This window comes from Orbicella franksi, chromosome 13, assembly GCF_964199315.1.
Source record: "Orbicella franksi chromosome 13, jaOrbFran1.1, whole genome shotgun sequence".
Taxonomy (NCBI): domain Eukaryota; kingdom Metazoa; phylum Cnidaria; class Anthozoa; order Scleractinia; family Merulinidae; genus Orbicella; species Orbicella franksi.
The window spans coordinates 19,822,374-19,840,920 of NC_138157.1; the positions used below are offsets into that span (position 1 = coordinate 19,822,374).

At 38.6% G+C, this 18,547-nt stretch overlaps 3 protein-coding genes across 6 annotated transcripts; 2 read left to right on the forward strand and 1 right to left on the reverse strand.

Moving 5' to 3' along the window:
* Positions 1-358: 358 nt before the first annotated feature.
* Positions 359-11,191, reverse strand: LOC145465136 (magnesium-dependent phosphatase 1-like). Of its 4 annotated transcripts, none has more exons than XM_081448908.1 (7): positions 11,061-11,191; positions 6,767-6,827; positions 5,905-6,015; positions 4,448-4,555; positions 2,757-2,842; positions 1,078-1,199; positions 649-726 (listed from the first exon to the last, which is right to left on the reverse strand). In XM_081448908.1, exons 1-6 carry the CDS (start codon positions 11,116-11,118, stop codon positions 1,114-1,116), a joined length of 510 nt encoding a protein of 169 aa, XP_081305034.1. In that variant the 5' UTR covers positions 11,119-11,191; the 3' UTR covers positions 649-726; positions 1,078-1,113. The 4 variants fall into 4 exon arrangements, with proteins under 4 accessions (XP_081305032.1, XP_081305033.1, XP_081305034.1 ...); XM_081448909.1 differs by having other exon boundaries at positions 686-726; positions 1,111-1,199; XM_081448906.1 differs by lacking the exon at positions 1,078-1,199 and having other exon boundaries at positions 359-726.
* A 2,705-nt stretch (positions 11,192-13,896) lies between these two features.
* LOC145465129 (protein CFDP2-like) lies at positions 13,897-16,022 on the forward strand. The gene has a single exon (XM_081448901.1). The coding sequence runs from the start codon at positions 14,792-14,794 to the stop codon at positions 15,995-15,997; it is 1,206 nt and encodes a 401-aa protein (XP_081305027.1). The 5' UTR covers positions 13,897-14,791; the 3' UTR covers positions 15,998-16,022.
* Positions 16,023-17,491: 1,469 nt separating this feature from the next.
* LOC145465101 (uncharacterized) lies at positions 17,492-17,890 on the forward strand. Its single transcript, XM_081448881.1, has one exon. It carries the CDS (start codon positions 17,492-17,494, stop codon positions 17,888-17,890), a length of 399 nt encoding a protein of 132 aa, XP_081305007.1.
* The last annotated feature ends 657 nt before the right edge of the window (positions 17,891-18,547 follow it).

Consider the following 18,547-nt stretch of genomic DNA (forward strand, 5'->3'; position numbering starts at 1 on the left):
TTATAGTTTGCCACTCAATAGCTGTTAATACAGTTATCAGCGGTTTGACGTGCAAACAAAGCAAAAGGGTCGATTTTGCTTTGTACTGACCCGTTCGCCTCGTTTGTATGCCTTTTTAAGCAAAAGAATATTTGACCAAAGGCTCAACTGTAATAACAGCCATTCTCTCCTCCTTAATGGATCAAATGGACCATAATGGCAAAAATTACTTAGTGATTGTTTTTACAATGAAGACTCAGTATAGTTTGTTTCCATCTCTGACTATTCACACCCTTTTAGCATAAAAAACACTTAATCTCCACCCCCCTCCCCTGCCCAGCTTTCTTTGTGCACATCTGGGTCTCTTACTCCAAGACGAACTTTTCTGTCAGGTTTGTTATGTCAATTACAAGTTCTTTTTGATATTTTCGAGACTATTTGTTAAGATCAATTTTACATTTTTTCTTCCATGGATCCTCTCTCAAAGACCCCTTTCAAGGGCCTTCTGATTTGTCCAGTCACAAAAGTAATACTTACTGAACTCATGCGTAAAGCAATATTATTATTGATTTAAGCATGAGTTCCCACATCCCGTTTGCCATCATATGGGAGAGCACCTGTGTCACTTGGGGAATCAGATTTTTTGGGGCTATCTGTTTTTTTGCTTGTGCCTTGCAGCAAATTGCTCAAGTCCATTCTGTAAGACAGTGTGTTTCATTCCTCTTCTCACCAAAACACAAGTTACACCTGAAAGAAAGCATGCAGATCTTGTTGGTACTGAATGTTTTGGGAAGTTAAACCTTAAGTTGTCAAACAATTCAAAATACAGCCTGAATTTTTGTCTCAGAAATCAAATTTAGAAAATAGCCTAAAGAAAATATGTACACTGATTGGTTAAAAGTCGTGTCTCTACGCCTCAATAGAAACACAGTAAAGTTGTCGCAGTCACGTTGTTTGCTGTTTTCTTTGAGCTGTTTTCTAAAAAAAGATAGAAGACATTTTCTTCGTGTTTCTATTGGTTTAAGTATAAATCTACTAGTGTAGTAATCTAATAGTGTACTATCTATTCTGTTATAATATAAATCTACTAGCACTCACGAATGCCACTCTCTGATTGGCTGCACTACTCACTATCTATTTTGTTGTAGATAGTGAGTACTGTAGCAGTGTGCGCTTGTAATTAACAAAATGATGGTCTCTTCTTTGCGTTTTCAAGGTGTCTGTGGAGAGGATTTAGATAAAGTTTTGAACGACTAGTAGATTTAAACTAAAACAATTAGATTATTCCCTCTCGATTTCTATGCACGATAGAAATCTTAAGCTCATAATGTAATTGTTAAATAAAAACACTTGTGAGAGTTTCGGAGAACTTGAAAAAGATGTGGAAACACTTGCCTATCAGCTTGTGTTCCCACAGCATTTCTAATTCTCCCAAACTTCCACTTGTGTTTCTATAACTTGATATAAACATGCAAAATGTTTTCTGTTTCTTAAATGGCATCAACTAGCATGGCATCCAAGAGCCCCAGAAAGAAGCTTAAGGTTTTAGGGGAGAAAAGGTATCAGTTTTCAGTTTATTTTGGTAACCAGTGACAACCATCAACAACCAAGCTCTCAAAATTGGTTACCTACAGAGCTCCACATATTTTACTGTTTAAAGCTAGTCGGACAGGTCCAATTTTTCCAAAATGAAACTTCTAATTTAAGTTTCAAAAAGGAAAATGTTTAGATTCACATACATGTGCCAATTACTGGCTACTAAACAACAGCTTTAGTGAGATCTGTTCCAGAAAGTTTCACTATCGTAATGTCCCTTCTGTTAAGTTTAAACATACCCATCAAACCTACTGAGTTTATTTAATGTAAGTTGTTTTATCATTGAAGAGGTTTCTTCCTGTAAATGTCAGAAAAATATGGTTGCCCCTTACAGAAGTTACCCAGCTATTCTCCCAGATATCTCAGTCTAAGGTGGATCTTACCTTCCAGTAAATGTGAAACTTCAACATCCCCATGCAAGGCAACCCCCAATTTTTTGAACTTTCAAACTTTTGAACATTCAAATCTCCGTTCCTCAAGCCAAAATGGTGTTCAAATATCCCACCTTGCACCATATTAGCTGATCAAATGCCTGAACCCCAAGACATGACAAAAATGACTAAAGAAAAAAAATAACACCCTCACAAAACCCCTACTGAACTTCCACTACAGTAACATAACCATACTGGGGAGTACAATTTCACAGGCAAATTAAACTAAGTATATATTTCTCATCAACGTCTGAAGAAGGGCTCTTTTTGCTGAGCCAAAATGAAAGAAAAGAACAGGGCTGTCCCTTGCTGTTTTCTCAGTGTCTTCTAGCTTCACCACGACTTTGCAACAACTTGTTTACCAAGTGCCCCATAATTCTTCCCATATGGTGCCAGATTCCCCACGGTCCACTGATGTCAAATTCCTCCCTCAATTGGTAAATCAATGAGTCAACTACAGGGGTGTTTCTAATGGGGGGGGGGGGGGAGGGGGGAGGGGGGAGATGTTGATCAATGTCTTCCTTGATTGATACATATCACCTTGTTGGTGTTATTGTTAAACTTTCTTTAAAACAAAAACAAAACAGACAAACAACAAAACAAGGAGTGGTGAGATTTTGTAAAGGAGATCCCCTCTTAAGACACACAGATTTGTTTAAGTAAATGGAAAAAAACTCACACAGCATCCTCACCAACACTGTCTTAACTAAATAACCTACAGCTAAGAAGAACTGATTTATTAGCACTTACCAAGTCTGCTAATCTCGTGAATGTTTCTCTCTTCATCATCAAAGAAAAGCATGTTGGAGTATGGGATTCCACTTGCCTGAGTAAATCTTGAAGATAAAAAGACAAAGAAACACTGCTAATGTTATTTGCTGACAATAAGTTTCTGTTATTGCTCACTGGTGATCGGTCTAAGAGCTTAATAAAGCAGTGTAAAAACACAGTAAATTTTCAACCCTTAAAAAGCAAATAGGCATTGCCATGTGCCATCAACATCTATTTTGAGAGTTCCCCCTGGGGATGTTTAGGCTTTGTTTCAGTCTATAGTCTATAAGGGTAATTTGACATGTGACCTTCATTTCACTTACAAAATCATAACAACAATATTTGACAGGTTTTGGTTTTAACTTTCTCCAGAAAAAATATGAATTTGACCATGATTTATTTAAATGATAATTATTATCATCCACATTTCTAACTTGACATAGCCTGTGTTTTTACGAGATGTTTACCTTGGTTTTGTTTCAACTTTACTGAAGTGAAATTTTTAATCGTGTAAACACAGTAGCAAACCTCAGTAAATGGCGGCAAAATCAAAAGTAGGCCAACCTAGGTTTGTCGACAGTTGAACACATTATCAGGCATAGTTTAGCTCAGTAACCGACGGTAACCGAGGAAAAGCAGACGTTGTCGTGATATCTTGGCAGCAAGTGTTTACACGTGCAGTGCGTAAAGAAGAGAAAAACAGACAAAGATTCCTCCTTATGTAAGTGGGTTTCAAGTCAATGGGCAAAAAAAGCTAAATAAACTCATGTTTAGGCAAAGAAATCCTGGAATGCTGTTTCCCGTTCATTGTCAAGTGCCATTGGCATTTCCTTTCTGTTAGAAGCTCAGTAGCTTAGTAGCAGTGTACAGGCATGCACAACTAGAAGACGACCTACCACAAATGGAGAAAAAAAAATCATAATTGAGGTCTATGGAGAAGAAAAGCAAATGTTAGAATTTAAAGCGGCTTCGAATAAGAAGAAGTACTGGTAAACATTTACGTAGTCCGGGCTTCGTGGCAGATGCCGTTTTTCGCGAGGAGGCTCAGCAAGATATCAAAATTTTCTTTCCACTATTCATCTACAAAGCTTTACATTTAAGGAGAGTTTGGTTCGACATCACCGCAAGCAAATTGACAACGATCTGCGTTCGGCACTGGGGTAAAGTCAAATTTTATAATTTTTCAATAGCTTCTGAGCAACATTGCAGCACTTGCTTTCTGAGAAAACCTCAAACCGTCCGTTGTATGTGGCCTACCTTAGTTAATTAGTTTTGTGTAAACAGCTTCTCTAATAACTGCGGTTTAGTTATGAAACCTCGGTAAGCTGTAACCGTAGTAAGCCTGTCTTGTGAAAACATGGCAATAGTCAAATGACAAGACTTTAAAATAAAGGCCCACGCTGTTTCAGAGCCCTATTTCTACCATTTTCTTGAGTCTGGTCTCCATTCGGGATGGGCTTATTTTGCTAAAAATTGAACAGTAAATTAGACCCTACAGATTCTTGATCCATTCATGATAGAATGTGAATATATTTATATTTAAACTTAATAGAAAAACAATAGAAAAACAGAAAATGTTATCTATTTCTAAATTACATAGTTAATAGATAAAATAAATAAATGTACTTTACTTAATAGATGATCTATTCTCTTTTGCAACACCCACTTACTCTCTAAAATGAGTCACTTTTGATCCAGGATATATCTCTTTATATGAGAAATACTTGTCAATGTCTAAAACTCTCAAAAGCTCCTGAGCAGCAGCGGGATCTTCAGTCCTGCAGAATAATGGCATTTTTTTAAATTTAAACATATTTGTTATTGTTTACCCCCAAAGCATCTAGGCTTAGAAGGAGAGGGATAATTTACAATATTACAATTTTTACTTCATTTATTCAGGCTGACACGCACACAAACACATAAAAATTGCACTGAAAACAATGAGTTAAGTCTACATATCTAGAGATGTATTATTTTAACAATCAAACAGTGGCCACCGAAAAGCAATTAGTATTATTTGTAAAACTTTGTACTTCTTAAAAAAAAAAAAGCACAGTTGACATCGTAATTTACATCTACTGAACACCGTACAATAAACAATTTAGTTTTCTAACGTCACTGCTCAATGACAATATTTCACCAAGTATATTAGCAGCAGATGTAAGGAGGACATAACGTTGAGCGGCATTCCTTGAGCAAAACAAAAAAAAGGGTTTCACAGATTCAGAGTCAAGACCATACTTGCAAATAGATGATGCATAACAATTAATTTTAAAAAGTTGTTCTCTAAAACAAGGAAACCCAAGTCTGAGGCAGGTGTGATCAATAGATGCACACCTTGAAGAAGAAAAATCAAACAACTGATGGAAAGTAAGCGAAAAAAGTCGCCTTGTCAATGTTTAATGGTGCAGAAATTACAACTTAATGTGGTACTTTTATTTATCTGAACAAAACTGAAGGAAAAAAAGTGGCAGTGGAAAGAGAGTTAAAATCTACAAGTAAAATATTGAGTGACTCTTGATTTAAAAGCCTTGTTTAAGAGCTCATGCTCCTGGGGTCCCCTTTATACGGTGCTCCAAGGGTAGGAGTGAATTCCGTAGTCACACCTCCTCACCATGTTAATATCAGTGGTTCTTTCCTCAGGGACATGGGTTAGGGTGAGCACGGCTTGCACAGAAGTGAATGACTGGCATTATAGTAAACCTATATCTTGTCCCTGCCTCCAAGGGGGGTCAGAGGCTAGACCAGTCCAGCTAGATGGCATGGCACAAGACAGGGCTGGTTGGTGAGTAAAAGTTGCAGCGTTATGCACCTCATGGCATGGAGAGAACTAACTAACTGATCTGGAATATTCAAAAATTGGTATTCTTCAGTTTTTCTTTTATCAAAGGAACACAGCTGACTGTTTCATCTAATAATGATTAATAACTTACCACCAGTCCTCTGTGTTTTGACAGAAATTGAAGAGGTCAGAAAAGAGATTTCCATTGTCATCAATTACCAGTAAAAAACCGCATGCGAAATTTGGAGTGCTTTCGACAAAGTTCACTTTTGACCAAAAATTGCTGATGTCCTTCTTCCACAAAGCCTTTCAAATTATTGTAATATTTTAACTTTTAAAACTTGCCTGGAAGCTGCTGCCAAACATATTTCCTTTGACTTGAGAAACTTCAGAATGTCCAATGTATCACCATATAGTTTTATCTTGTATCCACTTCTATCCTCCACTGAACCATTGCTTTTAATTAAAACATATTAATTTATTCATGAACCAAATTGTACATATTAGTACAGCCACTAATATTTTACATTATCATTTGGTGAATTTTTTCCTTCTTTTTCATTGGCCAATAGCCCACTGCGTGACCTGCAAATAACTGCCTACAAATAATGGTCTGCTTAGGTGTAATACTGTGTGGGGTGTCTCGAAAACTAAGACCTAAGACCCCCACCGAATCTGGGTGGGGGTCGTAGGTCTTAGTTTTTGAGATTCAGAGGGGGTCTTAGGTCTTAGTTTTTGAGATTCAGAGGAGGTCTTAGGTCTTAGTTTTTGAGATTTGGTGGGGGTCTTAGGTCTTAGTTTTTGAGATTCAGAGGGGGTCTTAGGTCTTAGATCCTAGGTCTTAGTTTTTGAGACACCCATACTGTGTGTGTTTTGCTGCAAATAACATTCTGCTCATGTGTAATCATACCAATGCTCTTGTGTGAAAAATGGCAGATCGCTTCCCTGAGCTGTCAGAGAGTGATTTAAATATGAAAACAAACTTGGTGATCAAATGATAAAACAATTATTGCAATTGGGCATCGCAAATTATCATAATTTGTCAGTATCTCGCAGATCAGTTATTTGCTTCAGCCTTCAGCTTGGGCAATTAATTGATCTGCTTGCCACTAATAAATCACAATATTTTGCTCCTCATCCAATAATTGTTAATTACTGCAAATCTGAACTCAAGTACAACGATATAGAGCCAAATACAGAGATTCACCTTTTCTTTGAAAAAGGAGGAGACACATGAGTATCAGCCCAAAAAGGCCACAATGTAAAATCTGTTGACGAAACAAACAGTCACAAGATTTAGTTTAGCCATTTTGACAGTGCAGACTCTAAAGCTAGCATGCATGGAGCCTAAAATTTTACCATTTGCCAACCCTAATGTTCAGCCTGAAAGACTTATTCTGGACACATGCATGAGTTATCTACTTGCATCCAGTTGGTTCAGTGATAGCAACAAAATTAATAAATTGAGTGTTGCATGGGTGTCAGAACATATACATGTAATACAAATGTAGATCAAATAGATATCAAAATATATATCTTTCTATAAGTTAATGTAAAAATTTAGACATATACTTCCTTCTCTTTCTTTTTTTTTAGTTGAACATTTTTATCTTAAGCCTTTGGCTTGGAAGATGCATGGATATTGTGCAAACACTCCTCACATTCTTCGACTCTAAATAAAGTTACTATTATATACTATCATTATATGGCTGTGTCTCACAAGGACTGGGAACTACCGAATTCATGAATTTGATTGGCTGAAATCGATATTGACCGCGGTCTAGATTTTCCCATCTAGACTGGCATCTAGACCAATTTCATTTTGCATTGAAAAAGTAGCAAACTAAAATACAAAAATGTTCACCATTTTCTTTTATTTTCTTCTCGATCATTTATGGAAGTGCTAAAAAGCCTGATGACAAAAAAAAGTAAAGAGGATGAGCAAATTTCGCCGGGCAGGTTTAAGTCAAGCTCATCGCTGTTCGCAAGCAAAATGTCAGCAAACCAGTTACATTAAACGAATTAAAGTTTTCTTCTTTGCCATATAGTAAACATCTTATTAACTGAGCTAAGTCGATCTGTATGGGAGAATCTTGACCTCAGTCATGTTTACAGACCTCACTGCGTTCGGTCTGTGCTCATGACTTCGGTCAAGATTCTCCCATACAGACCTCCTGCTCGGTTAATAAGAGCTAATTATTACTTTAAAACAATGTGCATTGCAAAACAAGCGCCAGAGTCTTTAGGGTTAACAAATTTCTTATTAGAATTATCAGCAAATTTTCTTTGTCAAGAGAAGAAGCACATTAAATTCATTAGAAGTGGGAATATTTTAAAAGAGGCTGGCTATCAAATATAAACTCTGAAAGGGTAAGGGTTTAGGATGGATAGAGCTTTTCAAATTCCAATAGGCCATTTTACAGTTGTATATATGGGTTATTGACTAAGTGTGAGGTCAAGATGGCTGGATATTGACCAAGTTCTTTTTTTCCATGTTTATGGACTGAGACGGAGTCGAGGTCCATAAACACGCAAAAAAAGAACAAGGCCAATATCCAGCTATCTTGGCCGAACAAGCTTGGTCAATAAAGGATTTTATTATATGGCTTTCGGGAAAATTTTTCCTGTGGGACACGGCACGTAGTCCCGAGTGGGCAAGACAGCTCCATCTTGCCTGCTCGGGTAGCCAATCACAGTGCAGGATTTGATTCATCTTGCCTGGTCACGGAGCTAACCATATAATAAGATTAGTTACCTGGCCTATGAATGCAAGCAAGGCTGGAGGTGACATTGCTTTGATACAGAACTCTCTGCTTTCCTCATTTAAATGCCAACTAGTTAGCAACATAGGCATGCAAGGCGTGCAAGAGTTATTTTTTTGTGTGAAGTGTCGGAGATAGGAGCATTCATGGTACAGTAATGATTTGGTTAATTTGACATTTTTTTTTGGTTGCAATGTTACATCGGTCATGGTAAGATAGCTAAATAGTAAGCCACAAAATGTTTGACTGAACAAACTATAGTAATCTGACATGTCTCCAGATTAATGTAGATACCATCTTATTTTCTAACAGGCAATTTGATTCATTCTTTGATACAACCCAGTGTGACACGTGCACATGCATAACTCCCTCACTCACCGATCACATAACCCTTCCAACCCCTAAGAGGAATTTTTGCTCAAAAATACTCAAGTTAATTTAGGTACTTTTTTGCATTTTATATGAGACGTAAGTTTACCTTTTCACACAACACAACACAACACAACTTCACTGAAAATAGTAAGAAAGAGAAAAAAACCTCTGACAGGTTGAAAGTCTGATTTAATTAAATTGCACTTCAACTTGGTGCCGCGCAGTCTTCAAAGAACATTTGAACAGTTTTCATACTCTTTACCTTAAAAAATATCGGACTGAAATGAATATTATCAAATAAAACTATTAAACTGCTACTGCAGAGACGTAAAAACCGTCCAGAAATGCAAGCTTTTTTGTTTAATATCCTGGAAACAATAGCCGATAACTTGTCAGCTCTAATTGAATTTACTCCCATATAAAAAACAAAAGTGTTAAGTTACCATTTGTCACTAAAGATAGCAAACATCTCATGGGAAAGAGTGGTGACGATTCGTCCGCTCTAATTGAATTTACTCCCTTGTGAAAAACAAGAGTGTCACATTACACTTTGTAACTAAAAAACAAAAATATCTTGTTATATTTGCATGCAACAAGAACAAAACAATCGTCACCCGCACTTACTATTGTAAACGTTAGAACTGTTTCAAATCTAAAGTCTCGTCCCCTCTAAAACATGTCCTAAGAACTAGAAGCAACGATTCGTGACCTCTAATTGAATTTACTCCTTATGAAAAACAAAAGTATCAAGTTACCTTTAACTAAAAATAAAAATATCTCATTGCATTTGCATACTACGAACTCACGAACTGTTTCAAACCTCAAGGCTCATCTCGTTCATTTAACTAAAATTCTCAGCCTAACCCACAGAAAATGTCTAAGTAAACCCAATATATGAATACTTCCTCCTCTTTTATAGAAGAATGAATACAGCCATTCTGAACTTTATCAGGACTAGATCTTCTCACATACCATTTACCTTTACAACAAGAAATTTGATTGGCTGTTTATAGTAGATCCAATCTAATTGGTGTGACATACATACATCTCTCACTCACTCACCCATTGACCTGTAACATACCCGACGCGCCGACTAAGAGGTATTTTTTTTACAAAAAAATAACTCAACAAGAACAACTTGATTTAAGCAACAAAAGCAGTAAGGCCTTTATCAAAACAAGATCACTTGCAACCTTGCTGCCTTTCAAAGACCAGGTCACTGAACAGACAACTGTGAAATGGTCTTTTGCATGGAGGAATAGAGGATTGGTGAGTTTCTAAATGTGGAGGGGGGGGGGGGCAATTGATGGCGACCAAGTCATTTTGTACAAAATGCCGAAATTGCTGTATGCAAAGAGAAAGCTTTTCTATCACAGCTAACTATGTCTACAATTGTAAAACAGAATAAGTCAAATTAATAATAGACTGAGTTAAATATATAAACAATAGTGAGGGTTGTAAAAGGGGGGCATAGATCACGTTTCACGGAAAATAAAGGAGCCCTTTCACAATTTGCAAAAAATACAACATTGGCATTCCACGCTTCATGGAAAATGAAAGAGAACGTTTTGGAAAATCATGGTTTACGGCGACTATGGAAATCACGATTCACGAGGAAAAAATTAGCCATTTCACATTTCACTGGAAAAAAAAGGGCCGATCACGAGTCACAAAAACACCCTTTACCACCCTCAATAGCCTCCATTTGGTTAGGAAATATGCTTAGATATTTGTCCACGGACATTGTCTGTTCTGAGAAGTGAATAGTTTTCTGAGAGCGTAGCTCGAGGAAAAGTGTGAGCTTTGAGCAACAGATAATATCCAAGGACAAATGGAAGCTATTTTGTTTATTGTCCTTCAAATATTTTTCCCAATAATGACGCACAGTTTTGAAAATTGGGAAATATCACTTGGATATTCCCCAGCTGGGGAATATTGGTCACACGATGCGTTTAGAACAATCGCACATGAGCGGAAATATTTGATGGATTATAAGTAAGCATATCCTTGAATAAAATGCAGTCCACAAACAACTTAACACTCAGTAGAAGTCGTAGGACAGCCAAAAAAGTCTGGAATTATAGCTTATATTAGGGCCTAGGGACGCCACAGTTTTCATCAATGCCATAGTTCCTTTTATATTTTTGTTAAGAAAGGGTAAGTTGATTATATAAGCTTAGTTGATTCAGCTGATGTTTTTCCAACATTTTAAACTGAACCAGAGGCATATGACTGAACATATACACACGTGCAAGTACGTTTACAACTGCTTATTTCATTAACATAATGCCGCAGTTTCTCATTATTAGGCTCCACTGAATATTTTTAAAGCAAATTCATCAATGTACTACCCAGTAACATACTCACCTAGATCAAACACTACTAGTTTTGGAAGAAAATCTTCGCCATCTTCCTCCATGGTCATTCTTTTATTATCGGACTAAACTAGTGTTCAGTCTTTGGTGAGAAGACAGAGGTAAACTGGACCTGAGGAAGGGGACAGCGGTCCTTCATCTTGACCAAACTTTGTCCTTTCATAACAGAAGTCTTTACAATGATTGTTAGCACTACATGTCAGTTTCTTGGACTGAGGGACTTTTATTTTTCTTTTCGCAAACATCTTTTGATTCAAGTTCCTGAAATTTAAGATTAAGGAGAAACAATTTTTTCTTTTTGATGACTGGAAGCCAGCCAACTCTTTTTAATTTGTTTTGATTATGATCCTATCTTTTTTTAAATAATTGTTTCTGTTTAGCATAATAGTGCAAGTTGTTTTTCTTTATGTAGTATGTGTGTATTTACTAATATGTTCTGTATGTACTTGGCCATATCTTTTCTTGTTTGTTTGTTTTTTGTTTGTTATTTGATCATTAGTTGACCTTAGTTCAACTTAAGATGTGCATTTTATTTTTTTTGGTACAAATAAAGTTGTTCCTGATGAAAATTATACATTTCTCAACAACCAAGTCTCCGGGATCGGAATTGAGAATTTTTTTTTTTTTTTGCATGCTTGACCCCGGGTGCTTGATCACGGGTACTTGACAGCATATGATTGTCATGTAAATGCTCTTGTTTATGTTTATGAAGATCCTACTGTACATTTAAAAGTCACTAACAAAATCTACAGAAAAAGTATGATCATGGTTTGAGCATCCTCACTGTAATAAGGTGAAACTCGCTTTTTTTGGTTAGATACATCCATAGCTTAGAAACGCAAGCTATTACCTAAGAATTTCACACATTTGTTATTACCTTAAGTTGGAATACCCTGTAATACCTTAATTTCCCCAACCAAAGAACCTTGTTTTCATAAAAGGATGATAATCCATTGTGTCAATGGCTAACATTGAGCTTAATCCAGAAGAAACATTTACCTTAGAGTAGTTACATAATAAGTTCTAAACAACAACTCCTATTTCCATGTTTTGAAATTTTCAGAGGTTAAGAATTACGTAATAATCTTTCCCTTCACAAGTTCGTTGAGTTTCAAATTAATTCAAGTTAATTAAAAATTCAGTCTATTAACGGTAAAGTTTGCCCAAATACTGAATAAATATATGAAAGAGGTCAAGCGAAAACAACACGAACTTTTCAAATTGTATTCAATTTTTATTGTGACGTACTTTACAAATGTATATCCAGCGCGTCAATTTTTCTGTGACCAGTAACACGGTTTGTCCAAAACCAAGCCATCAAAATGAATGAAGCTACTGGCAAAATAATTTGTATCTATCAATATAGTAATTTCTTCGCAAGTAAATAACTCTGTAGCTTTCTATTTCAACTTTCGTCGCAATGTTTGTTTGTTACGCTCGAACTCATTAATATGCAGAAAACTGTCTGCGTTTGCGAAGAATGAATGGCGTCTTCAAACCGTTTGGCATCGCACGAAATGTCACAAATAATGATTTATTTTGCTTGTTTTCAATCGGTTAGGACTGAAAATCCTCGTCAAATGTTTTATCAGCAATATAACGTTAACGGACTGTTCAAATGTTCTTGATCACGTTCACGGAATCGTTCCTCGAACATCACAGAAGTGTAAACAAAGGATATCTGCAACCGCAAAACCTGGTTTTCCGAGAAAATTCAAGTTCTTCCTGTAGTTCGTTGCTAACTGCTATTCAAATGCATCCGGATTCAAAAATCACAAGATTCGCAAGATCGACTTCTTAATAACGTGATCCACAAAACCAAAAGATCCTCGTCATCTGCAGCGATCGAGTCGTTTCAACTGTTTACTTCGACTGGGAGAGGTTTTCAACCTTCGCACGGCTTCTTTTATCAAATTTCCCTGTTCTATCAGTTCCATTAGTAAGCCGTAAGATGAAGAAGACGATGTAGACTTTCTGAAAGGGTCTGCTGTGGGACAAATGCAAGCCCGGAGTGTTATTTCGGTGTCGTCCGTCGGAGGACGCTCACAGTCTACAAAGATAGGATCGTAATTCATTTCTTCCGCCTCCTTCTGATTCACTTGGAGCAGGTCGCGAAAATCCGCAATTACTGACTCCATTCCATCATTTTCACCTTTCTTTAACCATAAACCTCCTTGGCAGTAGCTTTTCGTTGAAGGCATGGTGATCTTGAGTACACGAAAGGAGAATTAAGAAGGTATTTTTCGGCGAACAGAAACGTAAACAGAACGAAACTGTTGACAGTACGTTGTGTTATTGTTTAGCCGATTGAAAGGAACTACAACGCTGTCTTTGAGCACGTGGAAGAGGTATTTGCAAAAAACAAAGAATCTGATTGGCTAAGAGACAATGCTATGACTGATGATATCTGCTCGGCCTTGGCTTCGATTGGCTTACACCTGCAAGGCCACACCATACAATGTCATATTTATTTTAGTCTTTTCAATGGCGGGAAACAGAACGATCAAAGTTCGATTTTAACTCGAAACCGAAAATCGTAACGAAATTTAGCGATAAGTGCCGGAAGTTGAAGCATTTTACCCCTCAAATAACGAATTTCTTTTCATTTTCCTATAAGTAACGACCCAAGTCATGTGATGAATTTTTAAAGGCATTCAGATTTTCGAGTTTTGTTTCGCAGGTCAGCATTTTTCATGAAAACAACTGGTGAAAGTCTAAGCTAAACTACACTGGCGTTACGCATTATAATATATAGCTGACTTGATTCGTAGGCTCTTCGAAGTAACTACAACTCGCCTTACCAAGAGGCAAGAAGTAGGTCGGGCAATCTAGCAATTATCAAAATATATGAAGGGATAGAAAAACTGGAAACGGATAACCTATGAAATGGCTGGAGAGAGAAACTCTAGAAAGTGCTCAGTCATGAACGATGCAGTGATGAAATTTTTCAACATGTCATATCATATCACACAGTCAGCAAATTCGTAGACACTGTGTTACGTTTTCAGAAACAACTCATCATCAGGCTTAAAAATGTTTGAAGTTGCGTGGAATTTTTTTGTCCAAATTCTATTTTTACCCTAAACCAATTTGCCTTATCTTTCACCCAAAATGATATTGGACGGCGCAAATATTACACGTTACAGTTGACTTTTCTTAGGTCAACCCAATAATAACTGATGTTTCGTAAAAAGAAAAGGAATGTCAGTAAAAAACAGTGAAACTTCAATAAAACGTCAGTAGTGAGAAGCTGTTGCTTTACAAGCAATTACTTTTCATTTCGTATAGGCAGGTTAAATTACTGCTGCAGATCATTTTTCACTGGCTAGCTTCCAGACCTCTAATAATTACGATACAAAAAGTTTTTCAAAAATTTATAACGGTCACTTTTGAAAATGCATGCTGACTAGCGCACGAAACGTCAAGTTCATTAGAAAATGCGTTGGAGTACATTGTTTATCACGGCTGTTGATATTATATTTTTAATCAAGGTCAAGAAATTATGATATCTTGTCAAGCTACCCTGGGCTTGTCGCCTTGTCGTGGTGGTAGAGCTTGCGTGTCTCAGTGACCCCAAGAGCTATGCCGGTGGGGACTTAGTCCCTGGTGGGTTCAACCGTGCCGGATTGGTCGAGGGATAGAGACTTGACAAAGGACAGCTCCTGGTCCTCCAGGTTGGGGGTTGAGCGTTAGGCTAATCACCTAACCTCGTAAAAAAAATAAATGATTACGGAAACCTTACACATTAGAGGCAATCTACCGAATCTTGGGGACCGAATGGCATACAACATGACGCTCCAGAACGAAAGCGGCATGGAAACTCTGGAGCCGAGGACGCCAATAGTGCACCCAAAAACACAGTTGAGGACAGGAAACTGGAACGTGAGAACCTTGTATGCACAAGGGAAGACAGCCCAAGCGGCGAAAGCAATGAGAGAGGCTAAGTTGCAGATAATGGGTATAAGTGAAAGCAGATGGTGTGGATCGGGGAAGTTTATTCTCAGTACAGGTGAGACAATAGTGTACTCTGGCAGAGACGACGAAGTTCCCCAACATGGCATGGCCATCATGCTAAACAAAGATGCAGCAAAAGCATTGATCAACTGGACACCTATAGATGAGCGAATAATTCGAACCAGATTCCACTCTAGGTATGTCAAGTTAACGCTGATCCATGTCTATGCCCCCACTAATGACACTGATCAAGAGGTGAAAGATCATTTCTATGAGAAGCTCCAGGCAAAAGTGGAAAAAACACCGAAGCACGATTTGCTGGTTATCACTGGAGATCTGAACGCAAAGGTAGGAAGCGATGTAGAAGGATACGAAAGAGTAATGGGTAAGCATGGAGTTAGAACCAGGAACGACAATGGCGAGAAACTATGCGATTTTTGCGGCATGAATGACCTGGTGACCACAGGTACGATATTTCCACATAAGGAAATCCATAAACAAACTTGGATATCCCCTGATAGACGAACCTGCAATCAGATAGACCATGCGTTAATCAACAGGAAATTTAGAACATCTTTGCTGGACACAAGAGCCGTAAGATCAGCTAATATCGCCAGCGACCACCACCTGGTTTGCACCAAACTGAGGTTAAAGCTAAAAGCAGCTCCTAAAAGACGTGGAATTAGAAGGGCGAGATATGATACTCAGAAGCTGGAGAACGATGGGTGTAGGAGGCAGTTTCGTTTGGAACTAAGGAACAGGTTTGAGATATTGCAGAGGGAGGAGCTGGAAGATGACGAAACAGATCAGCCAGAAGCTGAGCTGGAGAAGGCAAACGGCATCTTAGAGAAGGCTTACAATATGACAGCAAAGAAAGTTCTAGGATATAAGACAAAGAAAGTTAAGCCATGGATCAGTAAAGAATCGTGGGATCTGATTGCGCAGAGGAAAGCGATAAAAACTGATAAAACTTGATGGAACCAACTCCGAGAGATTGAAAGAAAAGAGGCGAGTAGAATATAAAGCCAAAGACCGAGAAGTGAAGAGGCAAATACGCAGGGACGAGAGGAATTGGACAGAAGGGATAGCAAAAGAAGCAGAGGAAGCAGCGAATATGCAACACATGAAGACTCTTTACAACTTAACTAAAACGATCTGCAACGACAAACCAAGGCAGAGCACAGTTGTCAACGACAGAAATGGTAACGCCTTAACCAGCGATGAGGATAGAAGGAAGCGGTGGAGAGAGCATTTCATGGAGATACTCAATAGGGAGGAGCCAGCCTACCCGATCAATGAAGAAGATTGCGAACAGCAGGACATAGCTGACATAGACACGAGACCTGTGAGCAAAGCTGAGATAAGAAGGGCAATAAAGAGTCTTAAGAATGGTAAAGCCCCTGGTGAAGATATGATAACAGCAGAACTACTGAAGGCAGACCTTTAATTTACAACCGACAGAGTGAAAGAACTTATAGACACGATTTGGAGTCTGGAAAAGGTCCCACGTAAATGGAAGAGGGAACTCATTATTAAGATACCGAAGAAAGGGAACTTAAGGGAGTGTAAGAACTGGCGGGGAGTGACTCTCCTACCAGTTGTTAGCAAGATATTGGGAAGAATTGTAATTGATCGCATTCGCATGGGGATTGACCGCAAGCTCCGTAAGGAACAGGCTGGATTTAGATCTGGTAGAGGAACGACGGAGCAAATTTTCCGGCTTACGCAATATATTAGAGCAAGTGAATGAATGGCAGGCAACTCTCTACATCAATTTCGTAGATTTCGAGAAGGCGTTTGACTCAGTGCACAGAAATGGCTTATGGATGATAATGAATCCGTATGGTATCCCACAGAAGATCATCAACATAGTTAAAGCGCTGTACGATGGTTTTGAATGTGCTGTTGTCGAGGAAGAAGCAACCTCAGAATGGTGTGAACTAACGACTGGTGTCAAGCAAGGATGTACAATGTCTGGCTTTCTTTTCCTGCTCATTATAGACTGGGTAATGAGGCATACCGTGAAAGAGGAGGGAACCGGGCTGAGGTGGAAATTTACATCCAAACTTGAGGACCTCGACTTCGCTGACGATGTAGCTTTAATTTCCTCAACGCAAAGGCACATGCAGTTGAAAACAAACAGGCTGGTAGAAAATGCAGAAAGGACAGGCCTTCGGATAAATGTCGGGAAGTGCAAAGTCATGAGAGTCAATGCAAAGAATAATGAAGCCATCACAGTGAATGGTCTGGCGTTGGAAGATGTAGAGAAGTTTATCTATCAAGGAGCCACAGTATGTAAACAAGGGGGGCGGAGAAGAAGACATCAAGGCTAGGCTAGGGAAAGCGAGGGGAGCGTTTGTGAAGCTGAATCGAGTATGGAATTCCAGCAGTGTGTCGAGGAAGACGAAGATCAGGCTATACAAAACATTGGTCAAACCAGTTCTCATGTATGGTTGCGAAACATGGAAAATGAACGACGGTGATGCTAAGAAAATCGATGTGTTTCAGAACCGATGCCTGAGAAGGATAATGAAGATTAAATGGCAAGATAGGATTAGTAATAGGGAGCTACTGGAAAGGGCTAACGTGGAGAGGTTGAGTGAAGAGGTAAGAAGAAGGAGATGGCGATTCATTGGACACATCCTCAGACAACAGCCTGACAATGACTGTGTTACAGCCCTGACATGGACCCCAGAGGGAAAGAGAAAGAGAGGCCGGCCAAAAACAACCTGGCGGCGCACAGTAGAAAAGGAGAGGTCCAAAGCAGGGTGGCAGTCCTGGAGAGAGGTGCGCACTGCAGCGCAAGACAGGAATCGATGGAGAGCACATGTGGAGGCCCTATGCGAGAAAAAGGGAAAGGAGAATTGAAGTGGAGGGGGAGGGGGGAGGATGCATACCATGGGGTGGGATTCAGCCGGTTTCGGGACCTTTCAGTAGAAGGAATTTTACGCTTGGGTGAAAAATTTTGGGTAGACGTTATTTAAAATAAGTCATGAGTTTGTCTTCTTTTCTAGAGGAATGCTTAAACAAAGCTTCACCATGGGGGATCTTTTGATCAGAAATAAGTCATACACATTCATGGACCTATAATCGGTGGAGGGAGTGCATTACTGCAGGGAGAATGTGTTGCGTCTGATATTTGGATAGCTTCTAGCTTAGCGCTTTTTTCAGCTAGGTGGAAGGGCTTATCTTTTAAGAAATTCACCGGACAAAGCCTCTGGCAGCAAAACTGAAGGATCACTATAGACGGTAGTTATTTCCTATTTCCTTTCAGCAGATCTAACGCTAGCGGAAGGGGGGGGGGTGGGGGGTTGGAGGGGAGGGCTGGGAGACGGGCACATGAAAGCTGATGTTCTGACCGACGTTTCCCATTAAAAAGATTGAACTTTTAAATTCTACATTGCGAGAAACAGAAACTGTATTGAATCAGGGAAGGCTATGCGATCCCGAAGCCCTGCAAGAAAATTCTGCATTGTTAATGTTAGGGCCAATCGGAATACAGGAAAGCCGTTCTATGGCGTGGTA